Source organism: Pagrus major, chromosome 4, assembly GCF_040436345.1.
Source record: "Pagrus major chromosome 4, Pma_NU_1.0".
Lineage (NCBI taxonomy): Eukaryota > Metazoa > Chordata > Actinopteri > Spariformes > Sparidae > Pagrus > Pagrus major.
In genome coordinates, this window is record NC_133218.1 from 17,433,326 (window position 1) to 17,455,798 (window position 22,473).

Sequence of the window (22,473 nt, forward strand, 5' to 3'; positions counted from 1 at the left end):
TCTCATAAACCAAATGTAGACAGAAGATGTTACTGTGCAGCTCACACTCAGAATGACCTTTTCAGTAGCTTTGGAGACCTTGACAGAGCAAAATGCCTCTAAAGACTGGATTTATACTTGTCAGATGGTCAGAGACAGAACTGAATGAATGCTAAAACATTACAGAATGAGAAGAAATTACAGTTGACGTGTCAAACAAAACCCCCGTTTCCGCTGGGAGATGTGAGCAAGCTACGAGTTTGCTACGTTCCACAAGCTCTTAGTTTTTTAAATAAACAAAATAAACCGACAAAGTGTCGAGAGGAAATATAATCACCCATTATCCTTATTAAAGTGAAAAATACAACCATACATATTTTTAATTGAAGAACAATTTAAAAAACGTGTCATTCAAACTCGAAAGAAACAAAAATTGAACTTGCTGAAACCGTCTTCGCTGGCCAGTTAAGGGTAATGAGAAGTCAAGCAGTCAACGATGGTATACAACAGAACATTCAATATATTTTTTTCTCGAAGGCCCCTTCTGGCCTTTTCTGTTCCTTGAGTGAAACAGGCCGGGTCGCACCACGTCAATCTCCATCGAGAGGCTGACAAACACAGGGCAGGGGCAGAAAATGAATGTATGACTATGTATGTACTATTACTTTATGCCACAGCTTTATGCAAGTTTACGCTAGAGTGCGAATCATTCTGCGTTGTTAAAATTAAAATTATTTGGTATAAAAAATGCAGCTGCATTTTACTTATTATCAGAATGCAGGAAACACAGCCCTTGAATGTCAAGTTTTTCGGGGGTAGGACGCCCAGAACCCCCACTTTGGTTTAGAAAATCTCCTTATTTTTGAGGTCTCAAATTTGGCAAGTAGGGATGTGTTGTATGTACGGAGATTTTTTCAGAAACAATGCTCAAAGACTTTCGTCTGGATATACGGGAGGAGATACAGGCCAATGAAAAAACAGGTGTGACCCAGAAATTCAGGGTGTAAACCACATTCAGGTTAAACCTAATTACTACCTCACTTTCAGTTTTTAAATTTATGTTTAGAAAATTGTGTTTGGGTCTCTCTTTAGTATAGTCTCCTGAATTTTATTATATTAAAAAGCATTTAAAAAAGTACCATATTTTCTGTGCATCCCATCATCACTGTAGCCTACTTAGTATTTAAAATTTTTATGCTTAAAATCAAAAAAGGAAGTTTTGCTACAGTGTTTTCTTTCACAACACAGTCAAAAGTTACGCTATAGCAGTTCACACAGGAAGCCCCTGACAGCTAACGAGAGCACTGTTCTAGAGCAGGTTCCAGCGAAACGATGTTCAAACCCAACCAAACAGGAAACCCTACGCTACCACCGACTAGAACATCTATATGTTGTGTGAAAACATTGTGCACCTCATATTACCACCGAAGAGGCGAGGAGCAAACATTCACCAAAAACTCCGAATGTGGTTACTTGACAGGAAAAAATGCTGAAATGTGAAGAAAACGGATTTTATCAGCGTGGTCAATCAACAAGCAGTGTTTACATTTTCAGGGTTACAGGATGCTGCCTGGACACATTGTGATTTTTTTAATCGTTCCTGTTTTCTCGGAGGGATGCTGTGCGGGAAACTTTCAAAAGAAAAGAACAGGTATGTCATTTCAACTCAAATTGTATTTCAATATTTTTTTTTTTTTTTTTAAAGTTTTTTTTCAATGTGACTGTTCATGTGTTTAAAAGGAAACATAAATGTAATTATAAAGGACGTCCCACACATTTTTACATTGTACAACTAAGATGAAACAGACATACGACTGTACCAACTGCAGAACTGATCATTTCTGTAGGGCTCGAGCAGAATATCACACACCAGCACTACAGAGTTGTGGAGGGGGAAAGCTTCATGATGCCATGCTTAAAATGTGTGAACCGGAACATGGCGGTGGTGTGGTCCAGGACTCGAGAAGGCAGAGATGGAAAAGAACAGCCATCTTTTCACTGTGGGAGGGAGTTCCCAGCTGAAGCCAAACATTCTGGAAAGTACACGTCACTCACATGGTAAATAATCATGTTTCACTGTCATGACTAATTAAAAATAAAAGGTTATGCCTTTATTGATCCCAAGAGGGTGAAATTCAGGTGTGGCAGCAAAAGAACACAAAGAATACAAATTAAATAGAGAAAAGCACAAATTATCTTACTACATGTGTGTACAATGAAAATAAGAATTGACACTAGATAATCAAGTTGAGTGAAGTACTAGCACCCACACTGAGAAATCATCAATTCTTTATTATTCTTTTTAAAATATTTACATATATGTAAATATATGTTACATATATATATATATATATATATATATATATATATATATATATATATATATATATATATATATATATATAATTCTTTGAGAATGTCTGATACCCACTTTTTTTTTACTTCACCTGTGATAATTAGCTTTACTGCGATTGCCAGGCTGCTGCTGTTGTATTTATATGTCCTGATGAAGACTGTGAGTTGAAAAGCGTGGCCACTGAGCCTATTCACAAAAACAGCCTTTTTAATTGTTGTTAAAAAATGTGCCTTGTAATTTTTTGGTAATGACTTTCTGATCGCAAAGCAAGGTCTAAACTCTGTTTTCTGCGTTTCAGTGAATGACGTTGTTGATACCTGCATACAGGAAGCAGCAGTCCTAAACCAATCCTTTAGATTCATTCATTTAAATTGCCCACTTAAAACTTCCTTTAACTGTCTCTCTCCATGAATCACATGATGATCTGCGTTTTGAACTTCTGTTGTTACGACTCTCTCTATCGAGGCCGCTGCTACTTCCTACCTCTCTAGTTCCAGCCCCCTTGCTATTTTGGACAGGTGTGATGCTATCACACTGATAAAAGTCTGACATACTGTATATTGACAATACACAGACATATATTCATCTAAAAATACTCAAAATTGCTGAAATTACTGTTATTTCCAATTGCAAAAGTTGTCTCCAGGACCTGTAAAGTCTTTAAAAAAAATATTAATATACATCATGTGTTGTCCATGTTTCTGCCCTCCAGTGGCAGCAATTTGTCCGTCCATCTACAGGTGGTGGAGAAAAGCAGTCTGAGATGCTTCCAGCCTGAGGAGACCAGTACAAGCCTGCTCCTTGCTGCCGGGGGGGAGATCCCCTGCCCAGGTCTCAACTGTAGTGACAACACAGATGTCAGGTGGTACAAGGTAGACTAAACATAGGTAGAGGATTTTTAAATGGAAACATATAAACTACAGCACAAGTTAAATGTGTGTGCTTTCTTAAAGGGTAACAAAACAGTGTGTGAGCGAAGAGACTGCTGTGTGAAGAATGGCCGGCTACATCTTTGCCAAGTCAAGAAACAGGATACTGGTGTATTTTTCTGTGACAGACAAGTGAATGAACGAGGAGTCAGGTGGACCTTCAGGAGGAGCGTGAACGTCAGAGCAGTACGTAAGTGCTGTGTGTCTCTGCATGTGTAGTGGGTGAGGGGAAGTACTGGGTGAATTGTCATCACTCTTTTGGAGGGACTGCAGTGGAAATGTATGTTCCCTTATTACCATTAGCTTAAGCTGTGGTTGGTAAGATTGTAGAAACCAGCCAGAGCAAGCTGGAAAGCATCCAACAGAAAAAAATCCCACTTCGAAGTGACATGAACACGCACTGCCTGACTACACCGACACAAACTGCCCTGTAGCTCTCGTGTTAACAGATAGTTTGCTACATTCCACAAGCTTTTTTAGTCTAATAAATACAGACATAAACAACTCCGCAAATCAGTCCAAAATGGGCAATTATGTACGTGTGTGCTTTGTGCTAACGTTAGCCACTAAAGGAGCGTGTTGCTCTATTCTTGAGCTCAAGGGCCGCGTGCTAAGTACTTCTGGGTTATCTAGCTGGCTCAGGTGCTGTGTACTGTCAAATTCTTTTCAGGAAAGTCTTGCCACTCGGCAGCCATATTGGCAACGCCCCCATGCAGTTATTTCGTGCTAATGTTACGGGTCTCAACACAGTAAGTACCTCAGTAACAAATGATTTTTGTTCGGTGCCATTCTGGTTCCTGAAAAACACAGGTGAAAGTTCAGAGGAATGGAGACACGAACCGATGCTTTCTCTTCCCAAATTTCCTCTGGGGAGGGGGCGGATACCCTCGCCGTAAAAAAACCTGGGCGCAACAACACCTGTGCTCATTAGTTCCGCTCTTCTCTGTCCTCATGAACTAAGGCTTTTTCTCACAGATTGTGGAAAGAATCATTTTGGTTATTAGGCTTAATACTCATATTGTGTTTTGTTTTTATAAATAGTGAAAATAAAGACTTAAAATAATATTAATATCAATAAACAATATTACAAGAAATATTTCACATTTTGAGTGCACCACACTAAAAAGGGAGGGAGAGAGAGAGCTGTAACTTCACTTTCAATGGTCACCAGGATATAAAAACTGCATGTATACAATCACATCCAGTATCCAGTCAAATCTAATAAAAAACCCTTGTTTTTACCACCTAGGTGTACTACTAAGCATGCATACAGTTTAATGACACCAACTTGAATATATATCCTGAATATATACACGCAAGCTTTTCGGTATTTGTAACTGAGTCATCCTTGCTGAACCACAATATGAGTAAGCAGTTGTACATTTTCAGTGCAGAAACAAACCTACGCAGTATAATCCATCCTGTCAACCGTATTATTGTCTTTTTTTTCCGCTGCAGATGAGCGCACAAACAACTTGGACTTCATGTGTGCCCCCTGTCGCTGATCAGTCATGTAGTGCGCAAACCACAAAAACTGCAATACTCCCGATCACACGATAGAAAGTTGTGTAGTGACAATGGCATAAGAGAGTGTCGCAGTAACACCTTTGATGTTTTCTTTAGCTTTCACTTTTCTAATCATTACTGACGTTTCCTGATGAAACCCTGTTGTGATTGTTATACATATTGAATGTATTCCACTTTAAGTGTTTGATTTATTAATGTAGTCATTTTAAGCCCTCAATTGAACTTGCAAATGGCAAAAGTTTCTTTTTTTCATTAAAAGTTGAATGTCTTGATTCTTTGAATCATATAAAGTGTTACTTTCTTACACGTGGGTGTAGCGAAGTAGAGGTTGGTTCTGATTCATACAGAATCAATGTTTTTCAGACACACTGTACACTAGACAGATTATAATACGGCACTGTGTGACTTTCTTTCCCCTGCCCCAACAGCTCATTTCTCACCAAGTTACCGTCCCACAATTTCGCATCCTGTTGGCAAAACAACAGAAAAAGTGGAGCTTGGTAAGTGTGTCCAAACGTGCTATGATACTGTTGTATCTGTAGCTCATACTTATATATAAGTAAGATATTGAATGTCACTTTTATCAGGACATTCAGTGTAAGATTATAATGGCCATGTTTTTGTACTTGTTCTAGGTCGGAATCACACTCTTACATGTGAGATTTATTTTCCTTTTGAGATGAAGTTCTCACCAGAGGTGCTTTGGTACATGAACTATGGTGGCAACACGAACAATGCGACCCCACTGCCCTTGGAGCCGCATAAGTGAGTCACTTAGTCGGTTGTGAATTTGTAAACGTGATGCTTCAGCTCGGCTTGCATGATAACATTTCATTAGGTTTTGTTTCTTAAGTTTCATTAATTACCTGAAACTCTTTCCGTGATTCAGACAAGAGGAAGTAGAACCTCGGGGGTTCAAGGTCACACAACGAGCCATCATAAAAGATGTGACCCTACAACACCTGAACAACACATATACCTGTATCGCCAGTAATGCTGTTGGAAACAGCAGTGTCACCATCAAGCTCGAGAGGAAAATTAAAGGTACAATTGTTTCTATTTTATATTCTCCTCTTTGTTTAATTCATACTATATTTTCTACATACAATTGTTAAATTACAATGCAAATAGTTCTTTAAATATAGATCAAAGATATCAACATTAAATGACAATACAGATAATACAAAAAAATACAATCTAAGTCCCCTCAGGTGGTGAGCCGAGTGCATCTCCCTGAAAGTGCAGATGCTTTACCCATTTTACACCACGGGAACACAAGTTGAAGGTGGGGTTGTTGCCTCAAACCAGTAACTGAGGCAGCTGGATGTGTCTCTGCGCAGGCAAATCTCATTGCTGTGAGCTATGAACCTGAAGGCTGAACTCCTGTTTAATCTCTTGTGGTCGGAAAGAAGGCAGCATCTGACCTATTTTCATATCTTTACTCAAACCAAAAAAGTTCCACCTGTCGAGTTCAAAGATTATGAAACCAATCCAGAGGCTCAACAGTGACACCACAATAACTGTAGCTATTTTCAAAACATCCATGTGCACACAGTTATGTCGGCCAATGGTGACTTTGAAACATTAGGTTTAATTTGTGCAGTGAACACTTAAAGCTGCACAAATCAATATTTTTATATTTACAAGGGATCAAATGACCATGCATAATGTGAAAGGAAACACTCTTTTGGTCAAATTTGGTGAATTACACCACAAGTGATGCAAACTGTCCTCCTTGCATCAGCATGGGTTTGATTGCATGATCATTTTTGTTTACTGGCCCCAAACAGCCAGAACACTTTACTGTACATTAGCCATAAGCTAGCTAGCAACAGCATGCAGTGAGGGCGTGTGTGTGTTTGAATTCAGATGAGCATCTCAATGAACTCAGCACTCACCAGAGACATCAAGATCTCTCTCTTCTTTTTCCCCTCTCCTCTGTATGTTCACAACTTAAAATGCATTTCCCCCTCCTTCCCACTTGGAGGGGAAATTTAGTGTGTTTGCATCACTCGCGCTGCATCTATTAGCATCTTTGCATCGACTTTGTATGTAAGCTTGACTCTTCTGCTTCACTTTCATTGGGAACACACCATTAGAAATTGAGATTTCAAGAGAGATGTATTGCTCCCTCAGCCTTTTAGTGTCTCCCAGCTAATTTTTTTTTTTTTTCTGGTTCAGTCTCACGAATCATTTTCTGACACAGCAAACATTTTTCAGCAAAAAGCTCAAATTAACCAACTGTACTCTACTTATCCATCACAATTGGCACACAGACATACTAGCTACGATTAAGATTGTCTTTATTTATCCCACAACGGGGAAATTCACATGTTACAACAGCTCGAGGTGCAACAGTACAAGTAGAATCAGAAATCCGCTTGTGAAGAAAGTGCCGGAGGTGGACTCCAAACGCAACTCTGAATTACTGCGAATGTTTCGACATGTTTGCTGCAACTGTTTGCTCAATAACTCCATAAGGTGACATGTCAGTTTTGTGTTTACAGCTTGTTTCCACCACCCCCAAACCAATTATTGCTGCTGTAAAGACATCATACAATCTAATGAGTGTATTTTGGACTGGGTTTCAGTGAAATGGCCGTCGCTGGTTGGCTATCCCATTGTGGCTTTGGTGCTGGTAGGTGGGCTTGGAATTGTTTTGCATGTGAAGTGGCTGGAGCTGCAGCTAATCTACAGATCCCGCTTCCAACATGGAAAACATGACATAGGTGAGAATGCACACACACACACACGAAGATAAAGCTCTACAACAACATAAAGATTCAATCAGTTACATCAATAAACTAATTGAAACATTATGATAATTGTTTGAAATAGTCTTAATCCTGTGCATGTGCTTGATAAATGTGGGTAGCATACTATGATGCTGCGCTTAATGTAGTGGTGACAAAAACCAACTTATCACTAACTTATCACTTGTTTAAAGTGTTGCCAAAGCTGCGTGTAGAATGAAAGAAATACATTTAAGAGCCCAGATTTAAATTTCTAATGTTTTGGTGTCACAATCGTCTTTTTCATGCACCAACACCTATCAGACGAGAAAGAGTTTGATGTGTTTCTGTCGTACGTGTGGAGCCCCACATCAGCAGACGTGGAGGGACTTTTGACGCCTTCCTTCTCATCAAGACCTGAAAATTATGCCGAAGGTAGGCCAACAAGCTCACTGTATTGATTCATTTTCATGCAACTACACTCGTAAAATACATTAACAATCACTTTTATTGGCAGCATGTTCGTCCAGCATGGACCCACTGAACTGCGAGGAGGGTAAAGCCACCCAGAGACCACTAGAAGTGCTGCTACCCAGAGTGTTAGAGGACCGGTGGGGGTATCGCCTCTGTCTGCTGGAGAGGGACATGCTTCCTGGAGGAGGTCAGAAGATCGATCGTGTGTCTCTGTGTGTGCTGACTGCAAGTTATCCTGATGGTTTCCATTTTGTTTTTCAGCATACACAAATGACGTGGTCCTTGCAGTACAGAGAAGCAGAATGCTTATCTGTCTCCTGTCAGCTGACTACCTGTCCAACAGCAATGCAGTGTTTGAACTGGAATCAGGAGTTCAGGTAGGACTATATTTCCCAGGCTGACGACACTTTCTTGTCACATCAGAGTAATCCAGAGTTTCCGACCTGCTTGGTAAATTCATATTTTTATTAAAGCTTCGATATGTCCACTTTGTTGATTCATTAGTGCCAGAAAAAGACTTTTGCCAAAGACAATCATTCAATGCAATTCAATGCGTGTTTAATGTTTTTTTGTCGTCAGTCCACAGGTTTCTGCAGTGTTCACCATGTTAGGTTTTTAAAGGACATAGAATGTATTTTAATACCTGTTTTATAGTCATATAGGCCAATGTATGAAAGTTTCCAGTAAGGAAGATATGGCCTAGATGTATTGTTATCTCAGTTTTTTCAGTATACTTCCCTATTGATATAATTAACCATTGTGTGGTGTTCATACTTTTGTTATTCAGCCAGTGTTCGTGGGTCTGGTGGACCCGCTGCATTTTGGGGTTTTTAATTCAACACAATCAAAAAATGTTATGTTAAATACTCAACAGATGTTTACTTCATCCCAATGACAAGCAATATAAACAGCATATATGGTTCATATTTGCCCTTTACTCTTGTTAGATCACATTTATGAAGTGCTACTCCACAAGACAGAGGGTAAAATGTGCGGGAATGTGAGAGCAGACGGTGTGGGTGCTTGAATTTTGCAACAATGTTGCAACCTTGTGCAGGAACGGCAGGGGCAGAAACACAACACACACACACACACACACACTCACACACACGCACACACACACGCCCTGGGTCCAGTGGACCCGAACATCCTGTATGTAATGTAAATGTGTAGGGGGGGTGTACAGTGTGTGGTCATTGAAAATGTGTTCTGATATATGTTCTTCACAGAAAATGAGCAAAGGCCAATGAGTCTGAGTTTGAAAAAATAATTAATCGTATCATTTTTCTTTCGATAAAAAATGAAAACGGGTCCCACAGACCCGAACACCATACAAGGGTTAATGACTTTAACGTGACCAGGACCCAGATACGAGGCATAAAATGGATGGATGGATTAACTAATTAAAATTAATTTGTGTTTTACTCTGCCTTTTCGTAGTACTGAGAACAGGATTTTTGGTCAAATTTGGATTGCTACGGTTGATTTTTTGCTTTGGGAAGTAAACAGGTCATTTGAGTTAGCCGTGTTGTTACCACAGGGATGTGCTAAGAGGAGGGAATTTAAGGATTTACTTGCATATTTAGCGCATTAACTACAGATCGCATACACTTTACTGTCAAACATTTTTCTGTCAGTTTCTTAACCATTCTGATATTGTACATGCCACGTTCTGGTATTCGTACTGTTTCCTGTTCCTGTAACTGTTTCTATTCTAAGAAACTGTTGTCTTCTGGGCTGCAGTTCCCAGTAACAGTAATCCTGAATGCAAGCCTAAGACAACCACATTGGTTTCATTTTAAAACACTAATGACAACAAACAACACAACACGATCTGTGGCTGATAGGAAAGTCGTTCTAGAAAATAAAGCCACAAGCAAAACCATATCACTTCAACTTCTCACACAGGAGTTCTGTTGACTGGTTCTGTATTATTTTAAAGAACTGGTTTAATATTTCACTCATAAAAACACAGTTCATTAATGATTTGTTATCTGGTCCATATCTTTAGGCTCTGCTGCAAAACTCTAGCCTCAAACTCCTGCTAATACGGACCAGTAGAGCCTCAGCATCTCTTGTCCAGCCGAAGCCTCCGCTGCCCATTCTGGTCCAGAGGGCCCTTAAGGTGCTACCCAGTCTGGACTGGACATCAGGAAAACCTGGCAGACCCACCAGCAACTTTTGGGAGACTTTGAGGAAGAGACTTCCCGATCATAGAGTTCAGCTGGTTCACTCAACGGACCAATGATAAGACTGCATTAAACATTTTCTCCTAACAATACTCACAGCCTATTTATTGTACAATGCAGCTTGTATTACTACATTCTTCACTGAAACTGTTTGCAGGCATGTGCAATTACAGGAAATTCCCATGAGGGAGGGGCAGAGACACATAATCATAATGTATTAGGGGTGTAACGGTACACAAAAGTCACGGTTCGGTACGTACCTCGGTGTGGGGGTCACGGTTCGGTACGGTTTCGGTACAGCGGAAAAAAATTAACAAAAGCTCACACATGTACAAGACTATCTTTTTTCATTTATTTTGAGCAGACACCAATTGACTGCAAAATGTAAAACCATCTCCTGATATAAAAGTAATAAAAATAAATAGAATAGAACATATAACAAATGCATTGGGAATTTCTCATACCATTCATTCTGTTCATACAGAGGAAAAGAAAAAACTAAATTTCTTGTAGGGCTATACTGAGGTAGTCAAGTAGCAACTGGCAACTTTGGTAACTTCATTATAAGGAAACTAACACTTTCAGTGTTGTATTGCACAGTAAAATGTAAGCACGGGATGGGACACTGTATCGTGGCTCAAGCACTTTCAATAAATATTTGAAGCCAGGCTCCTCTACTACGGCATATGGGCGCATTGACGAGGATATGTATATGCCAATCGCTTCGGTAATGTTTTTGGCCCTGTCAGTGTTATTGTCAAGAGGCTGCTTAAAAGAAGCGGGGATAAGTTGTTGTACACACGTTTTTTTCCTCGTACCAGTGATGGACATGTCGGGATGGTGTCGTCTAATGTGTGTTAGCATGTTGGATGTGTTTCCAGCGACGTAGCGCACCTCCGTAAAACATCGCCGGCAGACAGTCTTTGTCCGGTCAACCACTCTTTCGCCGTCGCTGTTATGTTGCACCGGGAAACCAAAGTGTTCCCACACGGCTGACTTAAATGAAGCCGGCGGCTCTTGCAACTCCACACTCGCCATCACTCTTCTTCTTTTGTTTGTTTTTGTTTCTAACTGTTTCTTCTTCTGTATGACGGTTGCTGGCAGCTGTTATGCTCATTACAGCCCCCTGGATTGGAGTGAGGACTCGACTTTTTTTTTTTTTCTCTCGACGTATTCGTCGTGTGACTGCGTGCACCGAACCGTGACCCCCGTACCGTGACGGGACGGGACGAATACATATACCGTTACACCCCTATAATGTATCATTTTCAAATGTAGGGGGGAAATGATTCACTCTTTGGGCCAAACTCATCATCAGGTAGTGAACCCGCTCTTTAAATAAACTGCATCAGTTAAAGTGTGGAATAATCAATTCATTTTTAACTCTACTGTTAAAAATATCAAGAAGAATCAATCTCACTGATTTCTAGTACATTTATGAATGACAAAATGTACAGAAAAAGATGGACACTATTAACAATAAATCTTAAAATAATTAGTTTTAGTTATTAGTTAACCAGCTTAAACGCAAACAACTTGTGGGGTTACAGCAGACACATCAGCAATGAAAATTTGACACACAGTTTCATCCATGTGTTTTATTATTATTGGCTTTTAAATATCTTTTCAATAGAGGTATGTTTGATAAATCAGGTTGGGGCAGTGGAAATGTATTCATTTAGGGAAAGCCCCTTCTCAACAGTACGGTAACCTACAGGGGAGTTGAAAGTTTATATTTTTGATCAAGGGGATCTTTCACAGACATACCACAATTACCTGAACCAAAAGGATTGGGGCTTTATTTCTGAAGCGTGGACTTTCTGATGAGAAGCAGATGATAAAGAGTTTTGAGTGAGCCTTATCATTGCTAACGTATATCTTAACCACCCAGAAATCATTGAACATGACCAGCACCCTGGTGTCAGCATCACAGCTGTATGATTCTGTTCTTCACACAGTTGTTAACTAAAACTAAAAACACACTATCAGTCCTTCCATTTGCCAGTTTCAATGAAGCAGGCAGAAATCTGGTACTGAATAAGCAGAACCAGAAATACTGGCACAAAGCTCAAACATAAAAATCAAACAAGAATGCCTATGAGGTGGCACAGCTGGTGAAAACGAAGGGTTGTACATTTAGAAACTAAGTGAAATAAAACAATTTGTACGTCTAGACTATGCCCCCCACACACATGCACGTTAACATAATACCCAAATGCACACTCCCATTTGTGGATTTAAAAATAAAACATCATCACACTTGTATGTACATTTTTACACAAAAATAAGACAAGCAACACTAAGAGCTCGCTCAGGACCACAGTCACCAGCTTCAGATAGGAACAAGCAAGTCACAAAAGGGGCACGAGGGCTCTAAAATACTATGTTTTCTCATTAGCCAGCTGAAAGCAACTGTAGCAAATTCTACACAGTTTGAACAATATTCTGGCTAATTTCTATGTCCCATCTCCCAACTCGTCTCCTCTCATCACAGAGGTTTGACAGTCTGGTACCTCTCCTCTCAGTTAGCATCAGCCCGTAGTGGTTAAAAACGTAAACGTGAGTCAGTCATGGAGTATCATGGGAGGCTTACATTTTTCTTCATCTCATGTCCACAATGCTGAGAAGGTGTCAAACACAAGGCTACAGTGAGAAATAATTTGAGCCTTCATAGGTATCGCTCACATGTTGTCAAATTATAGAAAATGATCCATTAGAGACAAAAATGTGATTTTTTTTTTTTTTTTTTTTACAGTTTGTCTGCTTGAGCCTTCATCTTCCTCTCCCAAAGTTTTTGATGATCAGAGAAGCCCTGCTTGCCCTTGTTAAAGGAGTTGGGTCCTGCAGATGTGGGTGTCTCCCTGAAAAGACAGCAGATTAGTCACTCCAAACTTAAGTAGAAACACTAAGTGTGAAAGAGCGATTTATTTAAAAAAAATATTCAAAACATTAATGTTTTGATAAAAGAAGAAAGTGAGGAAACACGTTTGTATGAGTGTGTTTATACCTGCCAATGTTCTTCATCCTCATCTTTGCTTCTGGAGGCATCTCCTCAGGTTCACTCTACATGGGGGCAAGAGAAAGTTAAGGTGAGCCTCTGCATATTTATTGTTTATGGGTTTATACAATCATGACGTCACTGTTTGCATGCACACTTACATCATCATCTTCATTAAAAACAGACGCCAGCCCTGTCTTTTTTGGAGGGAGTGATGGTACAGGCTCCTTGGGTTTCTGGAACAGGTTGGGGATAACAACACAGCACTTCACATCTTCACTTTCTTGAGATAATAAAATGCAAATAGATCAAATGTAAAACTTTCTTTTACACAAGGTCCATTGCAACACACTCACTGTTGCTCCAAGTTTGATGGATATGGGGTTGGACTTCTTTCCCAGCGGACTGCTCATGCTAAAGCCTATCTTGGAGACTTTGCGGGGTGCTGGTGGGTCTGCTGAGGATTCATCCTCATCCTCGGGCGTGAGATGCTGGGATGTGCGTTTGACTGCTGTCCCTTCTCCTCCCACATTGCTACAAGAGACAGGCTTAGTTTTCACTCTGCCTTCCTCCTCCTGCGGCCCTGCTTGAGGCAAGACAACTCACCAAGGTGAACAACAGTTTCCTGTGAACTGGAGAATAATATAAACCATCTATATCACCTTTACCTGTGTGGCTAATGTTACGTTTCTACCCATCAACGAAACAAAGATAACCTGTGTCCTGTTTTATAAGTCAGCCAGGGGACTATGTGTAAAATCTACCGACAATATCTGCCTTTAAGTTAACTTAGGGGTACTGTACGTAGGGTCTGGCAATGATAATAACGTTGTTACTCATCCTTATGGCAATAACCTGCGTCCAATAGCTTAGGCTAGCTACTTGCACACTAGCTAGGTTAATGCTAAGTTAGCAGGCTAACAAGATAACTGTCTGCTGCAAGCAAGACTTTGCTTTATTGCCAGGCTAACGTTAACAGTAACTTAAACCAAGTAGCCAGGACCAGCCACATTTCCACATACAGTTTAAAAGAAGAAACGTTAAAACTGTGTTGAGTGTAACTTCGCTAGCATTGGCTAGCCAATGATAACGTTACATAGCTAACATCGAGTTAGCTAAGTGAAGTTTTACGAACGTTTACTCTGACATTAGTTTTAATGGGTCAGTTTTAATGGATATTCAGCAAATGAAACTAACAGGAACGACTGCGCTTTTCTTAACCATATGTTAGTCGTTAAACCAGCACAAATATCACCTCCGTCTTCGGTGAAACTCCTTCTGTTATGCTTGTAGTCCGCCATCATATCTCCTCTCAAACTTGCCACCTCAGTGAAGTCATCTCCGCTAGTCTTCTTTTGGCGCTGTGAGCCAAAGACGCTGAAACGTACACTGTTTAAACAGAAGAAGAAGAAATGCCAACATGGACAGGTACGTATTGTGAGGAAGGATCGTTATGATTATAACGTCCTTTGTAAGGATTGGGATGTTCATCTTGTTTTGTGGTGGATAATGTCTCTTATTATTAAAACATTTGTGAATCTGTCAATTGAATCACAAGATTTTCATGTGAGTCTACTCTGAAACGAAAGGTGGCGCTAATGCGCCCGAGAGCTTCCTCTGGCTGCCGACGGCCACTTAAACCAAAAGAGACGAAGAAGAAGGAGGCAGAGGAAGAAGGAGGAGAAAATATGGCAGTAAGCTAATTTGGCATACAGACAGCTAGCTGGTAAGATTAAAGACGTAAAACCTGATGTTACAGAATTGGTGTGCTACATTTATCTGCTCATTTTGTCAGGTACTAATTAAAACGTCACAGCGCTTGAGTTAACGTTAAAGATGACGTTAATGTCGCAGTTGTAGCCTGAAAGTTGTTGTGCTTACGTTAGATGTGGGTGATATGCTGTGTTAGCTAACGTCAACAGGGGAAGTTTGCTTTGTGACACTTTGTTTGCTATCTTACCATGTGTTTGTCTTGTTGATTTGTTTGTTTACAATGGGCCCATAGCTTGTCTCGCAGTTTCTTAATAATGGCTTTTAGCTAGTAGCTAACACTGGATCACTGCCTGTATTTCACTGGCTGTGTCTCTAAACTTTTACTTGTCTTATTTCTCCCAGGCCCTTAAACAATGTGTACCAGTCAAGATGGGGCAGACCCTGTGCATGTGCTCCCGTGGCTCCATCACCATTGACAACAAAACATATTATTTTGTCCAGAAACTAGATGAAGGGTGAGTTTTAAGCTCTACTTAACTACACCTTTTAAGGTTCAGTGTTTAGTTATTTGTTCCCATAAAAAGACCAAAACCAACACTGAAGTGATCCTACGAGTCCTGTCTGTAGAGCCTATGCTTGATTATAGTTTACACCTCTGACCTCCACCAAAAAACTGAGTGTGGGTGACATCTGTCTTCATTAGAGTAACCATGGACATTGAATGTTTTTTTTATTCAATCAATCCTACATATGTTGCCCTTTAGACAAACAAGCATACGAAATCTTAGTTGAAAGTAATCCCCCAAGATACACTACTTGTTCCACTTTGGGCAACATGTATTTCAAGTCTTGTGCCCCCGCTGTTATAAGAAATCATTTACCTTTTGATAAATAATGAAACTGTATATTTGTGATCGATGTCATCAGAAGGAACAAATGGGTTTGGGGCTGAGACAGGCTGGGGAAATAGTACAGTGCTAATAGATGTTCATATTGGTATTTCCTTAGATTTATTGACAATAACCAAAATATGGAATATCGCCCGTCCACACTGACTCATACGCTCCCCCTGGACTTAAATCTCTGTGTGTCCTCTCTTCAGTGGGTTCAGTTTTGTCGATCTGGTGGAGGGAGCAAAGGATGGGCGCTTCTATGCCCTGAAAAAGATCCTGTGCCATGACCGTGAAGGCCGTCAGGAGGCTCAGACAGAGGTGGAGATGCATCAGACCTTTAATCACCCCAACATCTTGAGCCTGGTTGCTCACACGTTTGTTGATCGTGGAGGCAAGACTGAAGCCTGGTTACTTCTGCCTTATATGAGAGTAAGTTGATGTTGGGGTGTATGTCCAAAATAACGTCCAGGTAAATGATCTGATTCTGATAAATTGATGTGTTTGTGTGAACAGAAAGGCAGCCTTTGGTCTGTTCTGGAGAAGCTAAGAGACAAGGGCAGCTCAATGCCTGAAAAACAGATTTTGCAAATCTTGCGTGGCATCTGCTCTGGACTCAAGGCCATGCATGAAAAAGGCTATGCACACAGGTAATCTGTCTCCTCATACACACACATACAACAAACATTTGCACAGGACACATATGACCAGCATAAATACTCTTGTGCTGGCTATTTGTGGGAAAATGCCCAGAGCTAGTAATGTATCAATGAGTGCTCAAAATGGACCTCCAAATGTGTTATTCTAGTGCTAAAAACAATTTCTGCCAAATGAATCTAATTGCCCACCGCGAGACAGTGGGGATAAAAATGTTGACGTTATATATGAACGTCAAATGTTATACTAAACATTGGACCACTGTTTTGAAGAGTACAATAACACGTTTAACGTTTTGTAGCCCTCTGCCATGTTGTACATTGTCTTGATCAAGTGAAAATTGCATATTTTTGTAAACTTTAATAGAGAATTGCATGAAATTTGTTTGATTTTATAAAATGCGGTTAATTTAAAATAATGTGGAATGTTCAGATATTAAGGTACCAAGTTTGGCTGAGTAAACTGTAAAACCATTCATGTGACATTGAAGGTATTCGGCATAATGTGGTTGATCATTTAACTTGAAAAAATGCATTTACTGTATAGTGTCAACAGCAACAACATCATAATGTTAGCTCAATGAACAAGATTGCATTTTTTAAACTGTCATGTAATCATTGACTTAATTATCCAAATGGCAACTTCAGTGTGTTTCTTGTTTTTTAATATTTGCATTATTAAATTGCATCTGAATGCTATTTGTCTGCTCTGATTTGACAGAGACCTTAAGCCCACAAATGTGCTTCTGGATGAGGATGACAGGCCGGTTCTGATGGACCTGGGCTCTATGAACCGTGCCAGGATCGAGGTAAGGGTGCAGGGTCTGCAAGGAGTGTGTAATATTTTACTGATTTAAAAAAAAAAAAGAAGCTTGGTTAGCTGCAAGAAAGGGGTCTTAAAATGAAAATAAACATCCAGGCAAATAAAGACAAATAGTCTGCAATGTTGGGAGATGGCTAATCTCCACATACTACAACGTAACAAACAGTGGCCCCTCATCAAGTCCATGTGCAGATAATGTTTTGAGAGTAAGTGTTCACTATGCTTCACATTGTTGTACAAAATATGTCCAGATTTCTGCCTCTAGATGGCAGAGTAACCTTTTTAATGTCGATGAACCACATATCCAATATGTCATGCTTCACAATCACAACATTAAACCATCCATAGGTAGCAGCTTTTGTGGAAACCTGTGATAACATACTGTATCTTTGAGAGTGAGAGATCGAGCAGTAGAGTGGTCAGGTAGACATTTAAACCCACAAAGAGCAGCTACCAGGTATTGTCTAAAATGTCTGAGTATAGCTTTTAACTTTTCCCGTGTTTTACCAATGTAAAAAAAAATAAAGAATGTAACAAACAGAAGAACGAGTGATGTTATCAGGAGATATTATTAAAGCACAATTAATTTCGTAGTCTTATTGTCATAATTTGCTCTTTTGCTACCTAACCCAGGAAGTTTGTCACGTTTTTGTTTTTCTCCCTGTTTACAAGTGACAAAAATGCAAGAGCAAGACCATGGCAATTGTTGCTATAGAATAAATGTTTACGTAACATTTCTAGAGCGGGCAACATACCTGTCTGCTGAGCATCACATATACATCCAAAAAAAGTCTGTTTGTTTCCGGCTGGCTGTGTTGTTTAGGGCCTGTCCTCTAAATATGAAACATTAACTACATGATCCTTACCCTGTAGTAATTTTAATAAAACTTGGTTCATTTCAGGTCAGAGGATCCAGAGAAGCCATGACCATTCAGGACTGGGCAGCCCAGCGATGCACCATTTCCTACAGGGCTCCTGAGCTCTTTAATGTCGAGAGCCACTGCATAATAGATGAGCGTACTGATATCTGGGTAAAGTCTTGTATTCCTCATCCCCTTACGCTTGTGTATTTTGTGTATGTTGCATTGTCAAGTGAGATCACTAAGTCTCTGAAATTAAGTGATCAGTCCTTCACTTACTGTTTCTTTCTCTCGTCTTTTGATGTCTTCCCATACCCCACCAGTCACTTGGCTGTGTGCTTTACTGCATGATGATGTTGGAGGGGCCGTATGACATGGTATTTCAGAAGGGGGACAGTGTTGCCCTGGCAGTCCAGAATCCAGTGTCAATCCCACAGTCTTGCAGGTGAGTCTTCACACACAACATTATCCTGCAGTGTAACAGTGTAGCAGCTGGAAAAATCGGCTCAGTTCTTTTCTCCATTGAGAAGTTTAGGAAAATAATAAAATGCTACATTTTTAAAGCAAGTAAGTGTAACTAGTTTTAAGAACATGTATATGTGTATCATACCAGCAGCCACAAAATTAACTCCATTAAAATGTAAAATAAAAATGTCTAATTCATTCATTGTAGAGAAAGATTTTTTGCCACTAGAATTTTGAAATGGCTATCTGCACGATGCTGTGTCAGTGCTGGAGAAATGGCTGGCTGGATCAATTCTCATTCTGGTATAGGGGAAGAAAACATTTGTATTTCATATAAGCAATCACAATCGTCTTGGGCAGCGTTAAACCCAGCTGCAGCAATGGTGCCCCACAAAAATCGTGTCGTTGGGATTTTGTGTTGCACAAGGGGAGGCGAGTCCTGGGATTAAAATGGTTAAATCCTCACAAAAGAGAAGGTAGGAGCAGATCGCTCCTTTGGGTTAGTACCATTTGTAGGATGATGCAGGTAATGCAGAACCAAAGCTTAAAAACTTCTAGTGGTGCACCATTTCGATGGCGTCACCCAGATGAAAAGAAACTTATCCTTATGCATTTGGGGGTTTTTTCTCTTCCAAACTTGCACTGACCGTTCCCTTTTTAATTGAACAATATTGCAATGTGAAAACTCAAGTTGGTATATTTTGTAGTTTAGGTTTTTTGTGTATTAACTCAGATCTGTTCTGGAAACCTCACTTCATGTTGTTCTGTTTAGTATAAAGAGATTATTCATGTCAAAAAAGTCCTGTAAATTGATGTTAATGATGCTTGCTTGTGCTTAAGTTTAAAAGTCACTCATTAAGTTTTGTCTAACTAAATACAGATCAAATGTCAAGCTGTTTTAATTTAGTGTCGGCTTGTCTTGTGCACAGTTACTCGCAGGGCCTTCAGATGCTGCTGAGCTCCATAATGGTGTCGAATCCCCAGGAGAGACCAAACATCAGCTGGGTTCTTGACCAGGTACAGGACCTGCAGAGTCGCAGCCCCAACACCCAAACCAACATGGTCTGATCTTGCACGGTGCACTGAATATGGGAGACCTTTGCACACATAAATAAACATCTCTAATTTTAAGCTTGAAAAATATTCCTTTTATTTATTGACTTTACTGTAAAGGCCTTGGTACAGACTTTCACTCAGCTTGGGAAGCTTGGCAACCGTATCAACTTTTGGTTTGATTGACCTGATCCAGCCAGTGTACGATAGTGGATTGTCATAAACTTAGAGATATCTAAAGAATCTGAAGGGCCTTAAATGTAATTATCCAATATGATGCTTTTGCAATGGTCAAATGTTGCCTCTAATAATGAAATGCCTTTACCGTGTAATCTTAAAGGGATAGTTTGACATTTTATAAAATGTGATTATTTGTTTTCTCAGAAAGTTAGATGAGAGGATAGACATCACTCTCATGCCTGTGTGTTCATTGTGAGGCTATAGCCAGCAGCCTGCTAGCATAGCTTAGCATGAAGACTGGAAAAAGGGGGAACCAGTTAGCCTGGCTCTGTCTGAAAGTAAAGAAATCCCCTACAAGCACCTCTAAAACTCACTTATTATCTTGTTATATCTTGTTTGTTTAATCTGTACAAAACCCAAAATGTAAAGATGATAAGTGGTGGTTTTAAGGAGGTTTTTTTGTGGGGTTAATTTTTTACACTTCAGCTTTTGTGTAGATTAAACAAAGAATATATATCGTGATAATTAGTGAGCTTTAGAGGTGCTGGAAGGGAGATTTTGTTACCTTTTGACAGAGCTAGACTAGCTGTTAAATGCTGTTTTCAACCTTTATGCTAACAGGCTGTAGCCTTCACAAATACGTGTATGTCTAGCATATTCTTAAAGAAATAAAAACATCTTAAAATTGTAGTGATTTATACAGTAAAAGGGATTACATAAAAACTTTGCCAAACTTTCCAGTTGATGAAAGCTAACCGAGTTTAATACATATCAGATTAGGTTCCCTACAATGAAGGAATATGGTCCAATTCACTTTATTATTTTTAACTGTATTCCTAAGTTTTCTGTGTGTAACATCTTGTTATAACACGTGTGTCACAATAACAACCTTGCCACCAGCTTTTCTCCACCCTCACTGTCACAGTTTGTCTCTACTGGGGAAAAGTTGAGAGGCAGGTTGCTCCTCACCTGCAATGCTGCTTTTGAACACACAGAGGTGCTCCACCATCACATTCCCCTGCTCCACATGTTGACGTGATGATTGACCATGTTTCTGCCTGCACAGTTGATTATGTGTGATTGGGCTCTTTATAAAACAAGGTGAAGAGTATCTGCTTACACACAGAAAAAAAAACCTTTAACAAGAATAGTGTTACTGTTAAAAGCCTAAACAATAGGAAATTAACTTTTAATAAGTTAAAGGAATGACTTAGAAATATTTGATTAACTGTAAGTCAAAGGTATTGTCATGTCTCCTATTGCAGTTTAACCCTGTTTGTACTTCACTTTTCTCTGTATTGTGTTTTTAAACTTTTCTCCATTCCAGCCTTGCTTCTGTTGAATAAGTTCACCCAAAAATGAAAATTCAGTCATTATCTACTAACTCCCATACCAATGAAAACAGGTGAAGTTTGGTAGTCCACAAAACATTTCTGGAGCAGCGTTGCAGCATTCGCCTAAACTGCCTTGGGACATGTTTTAAAACGTAAAATAAGAACAGAAAACAAACATAAAATGGCTCCAAACAGCAAGTTCGGCGCAATCCACGTCTCTGGAAGCCTCAAGATTGCAAATGGATTTAAAAAAGATGTTATTAACACCCTCTATAAAAGTGAAATCTTCACTGTAGCTGTGATGTTACAAGTGTTGGCGCAAACCCAGTCTGAAGTGGGTGCAGGAGCCTTTTTATTGTTTATTATTATAAATGTCCTCATCTACTTCAGTTATTTAGGAGAATGCTGCAACGCTGTTTTGCTGTGAAGCTCCAGAAATGTTTTGTGGACTACCAAACTTCACTTGACTTTCCATCTGCATGAGGGTGAGCAGACAGTGACTGCATTTTCATTATTGGGTTCCATGTCATGTGTGAATGTGGTGTCACACTTTTGTTCTCTCAGGGTTCATCCACATCTCAAAGGGTCTGACGGTCTTAAGTAGTAGACCTAAATGGTACCATTTAAAACTGTTATTAGATTAAATTATGCTTTGGGCATTTAAGTGAAGACAAATGCTTTGATGACTCTGTAATGTGGTGATATTGAACCATATTAGAACCAAAATATTCGATTGATGGACAGTTAACTTAAACAGTTAATTGTTGGAATGGTAATTGACATACTGTTTAAATATATTTTCTTTTTAATGCATTAAGTTTGTAAAATGGCTACGAATATTTGTGTGGTTGTTAATGGAGAACTAATGCTGTTATCACCTGGCTGGTAAATTAAGGATTTTTTTAAGTGTACTAGTAAAGTTCACAGATGATATTATATGCAAGAGTGTGTTATTTGATTATGGAAAATTCTGTTTAAATTATGCTTCATCTCTTATTCACTGCACAGTAAAGGATGAATGAACGTTATATATGTAGCAGTCTGTACACAGTTTTTAATATGATTGTGAAATAAAATCGCACCCCAGATGAAAAAGTATCAGTCACGTAAAATATGTGAATCAGTACTCAAAAACAATTACCAGCATTTGATGAGTTAAAAATGACACTCAAAAGTCAACTTCTCCTACAAAAAGGACCTTTTTAAAGTACTCCTAATTGAAAAAAAGAAGACCCCAGTGTATATTTTGTACTCTATAACTGATGCATTAATGTGTAAGTAGCATTTTATTGTCAAAGTTGGTTGCGGTGGAGTT

At 39.4% G+C, this 22,473-nt stretch overlaps 3 protein-coding genes across 3 annotated transcripts; 2 read left to right on the top strand and 1 right to left on the bottom strand.

Annotated features, from left to right (window-relative positions):
- The first annotated feature begins 1,444 nt into the window (after positions 1-1,444).
- LOC140994233 (interleukin-18 receptor accessory protein-like) lies at positions 1,445-10,396 on the top strand. The gene is made up of 12 exons (XM_073463800.1): positions 1,445-1,630; positions 1,827-2,037; positions 3,048-3,207; positions 3,289-3,454; positions 5,220-5,291; positions 5,427-5,556; positions 5,681-5,835; positions 7,383-7,520; positions 7,848-7,958; positions 8,041-8,184; positions 8,259-8,374; positions 10,009-10,396. The coding sequence occupies exons 1-12, from the start codon at positions 1,543-1,545 to the stop codon at positions 10,243-10,245; spliced, it is 1,728 nt and encodes a 575-aa protein (XP_073319901.1). The 5' UTR covers positions 1,445-1,542; the 3' UTR covers positions 10,246-10,396.
- A 2,044-nt stretch (positions 10,397-12,440) lies between these two features.
- On the bottom strand, positions 12,441-14,522 carry LOC140995095 (PEST proteolytic signal-containing nuclear protein-like). The gene is made up of 5 exons (XM_073465013.1): positions 14,440-14,522; positions 13,541-13,767; positions 13,346-13,420; positions 13,194-13,249; positions 12,441-13,047 (listed from the first exon to the last, which is right to left on the bottom strand). Exons 1-5 carry the CDS (start codon positions 14,486-14,488, stop codon positions 12,936-12,938), a joined length of 519 nt encoding a protein of 172 aa, XP_073321114.1. The 5' UTR covers positions 14,489-14,522; the 3' UTR covers positions 12,441-12,935.
- Positions 14,523-14,817: 295 nt separating this feature from the next.
- stk16 (serine/threonine kinase 16) lies at positions 14,818-22,256 on the top strand. The gene is made up of 8 exons (XM_073464386.1): positions 14,818-14,910; positions 15,300-15,412; positions 16,000-16,219; positions 16,304-16,437; positions 17,165-17,252; positions 18,169-18,297; positions 18,450-18,571; positions 19,521-22,256. Exons 2-8 carry the CDS (start codon positions 15,327-15,329, stop codon positions 19,657-19,659), a joined length of 918 nt encoding a protein of 305 aa, XP_073320487.1. The 5' UTR covers positions 14,818-14,910; positions 15,300-15,326; the 3' UTR covers positions 19,660-22,256.
- Positions 22,257-22,473: the final 217 nt, after the last annotated feature.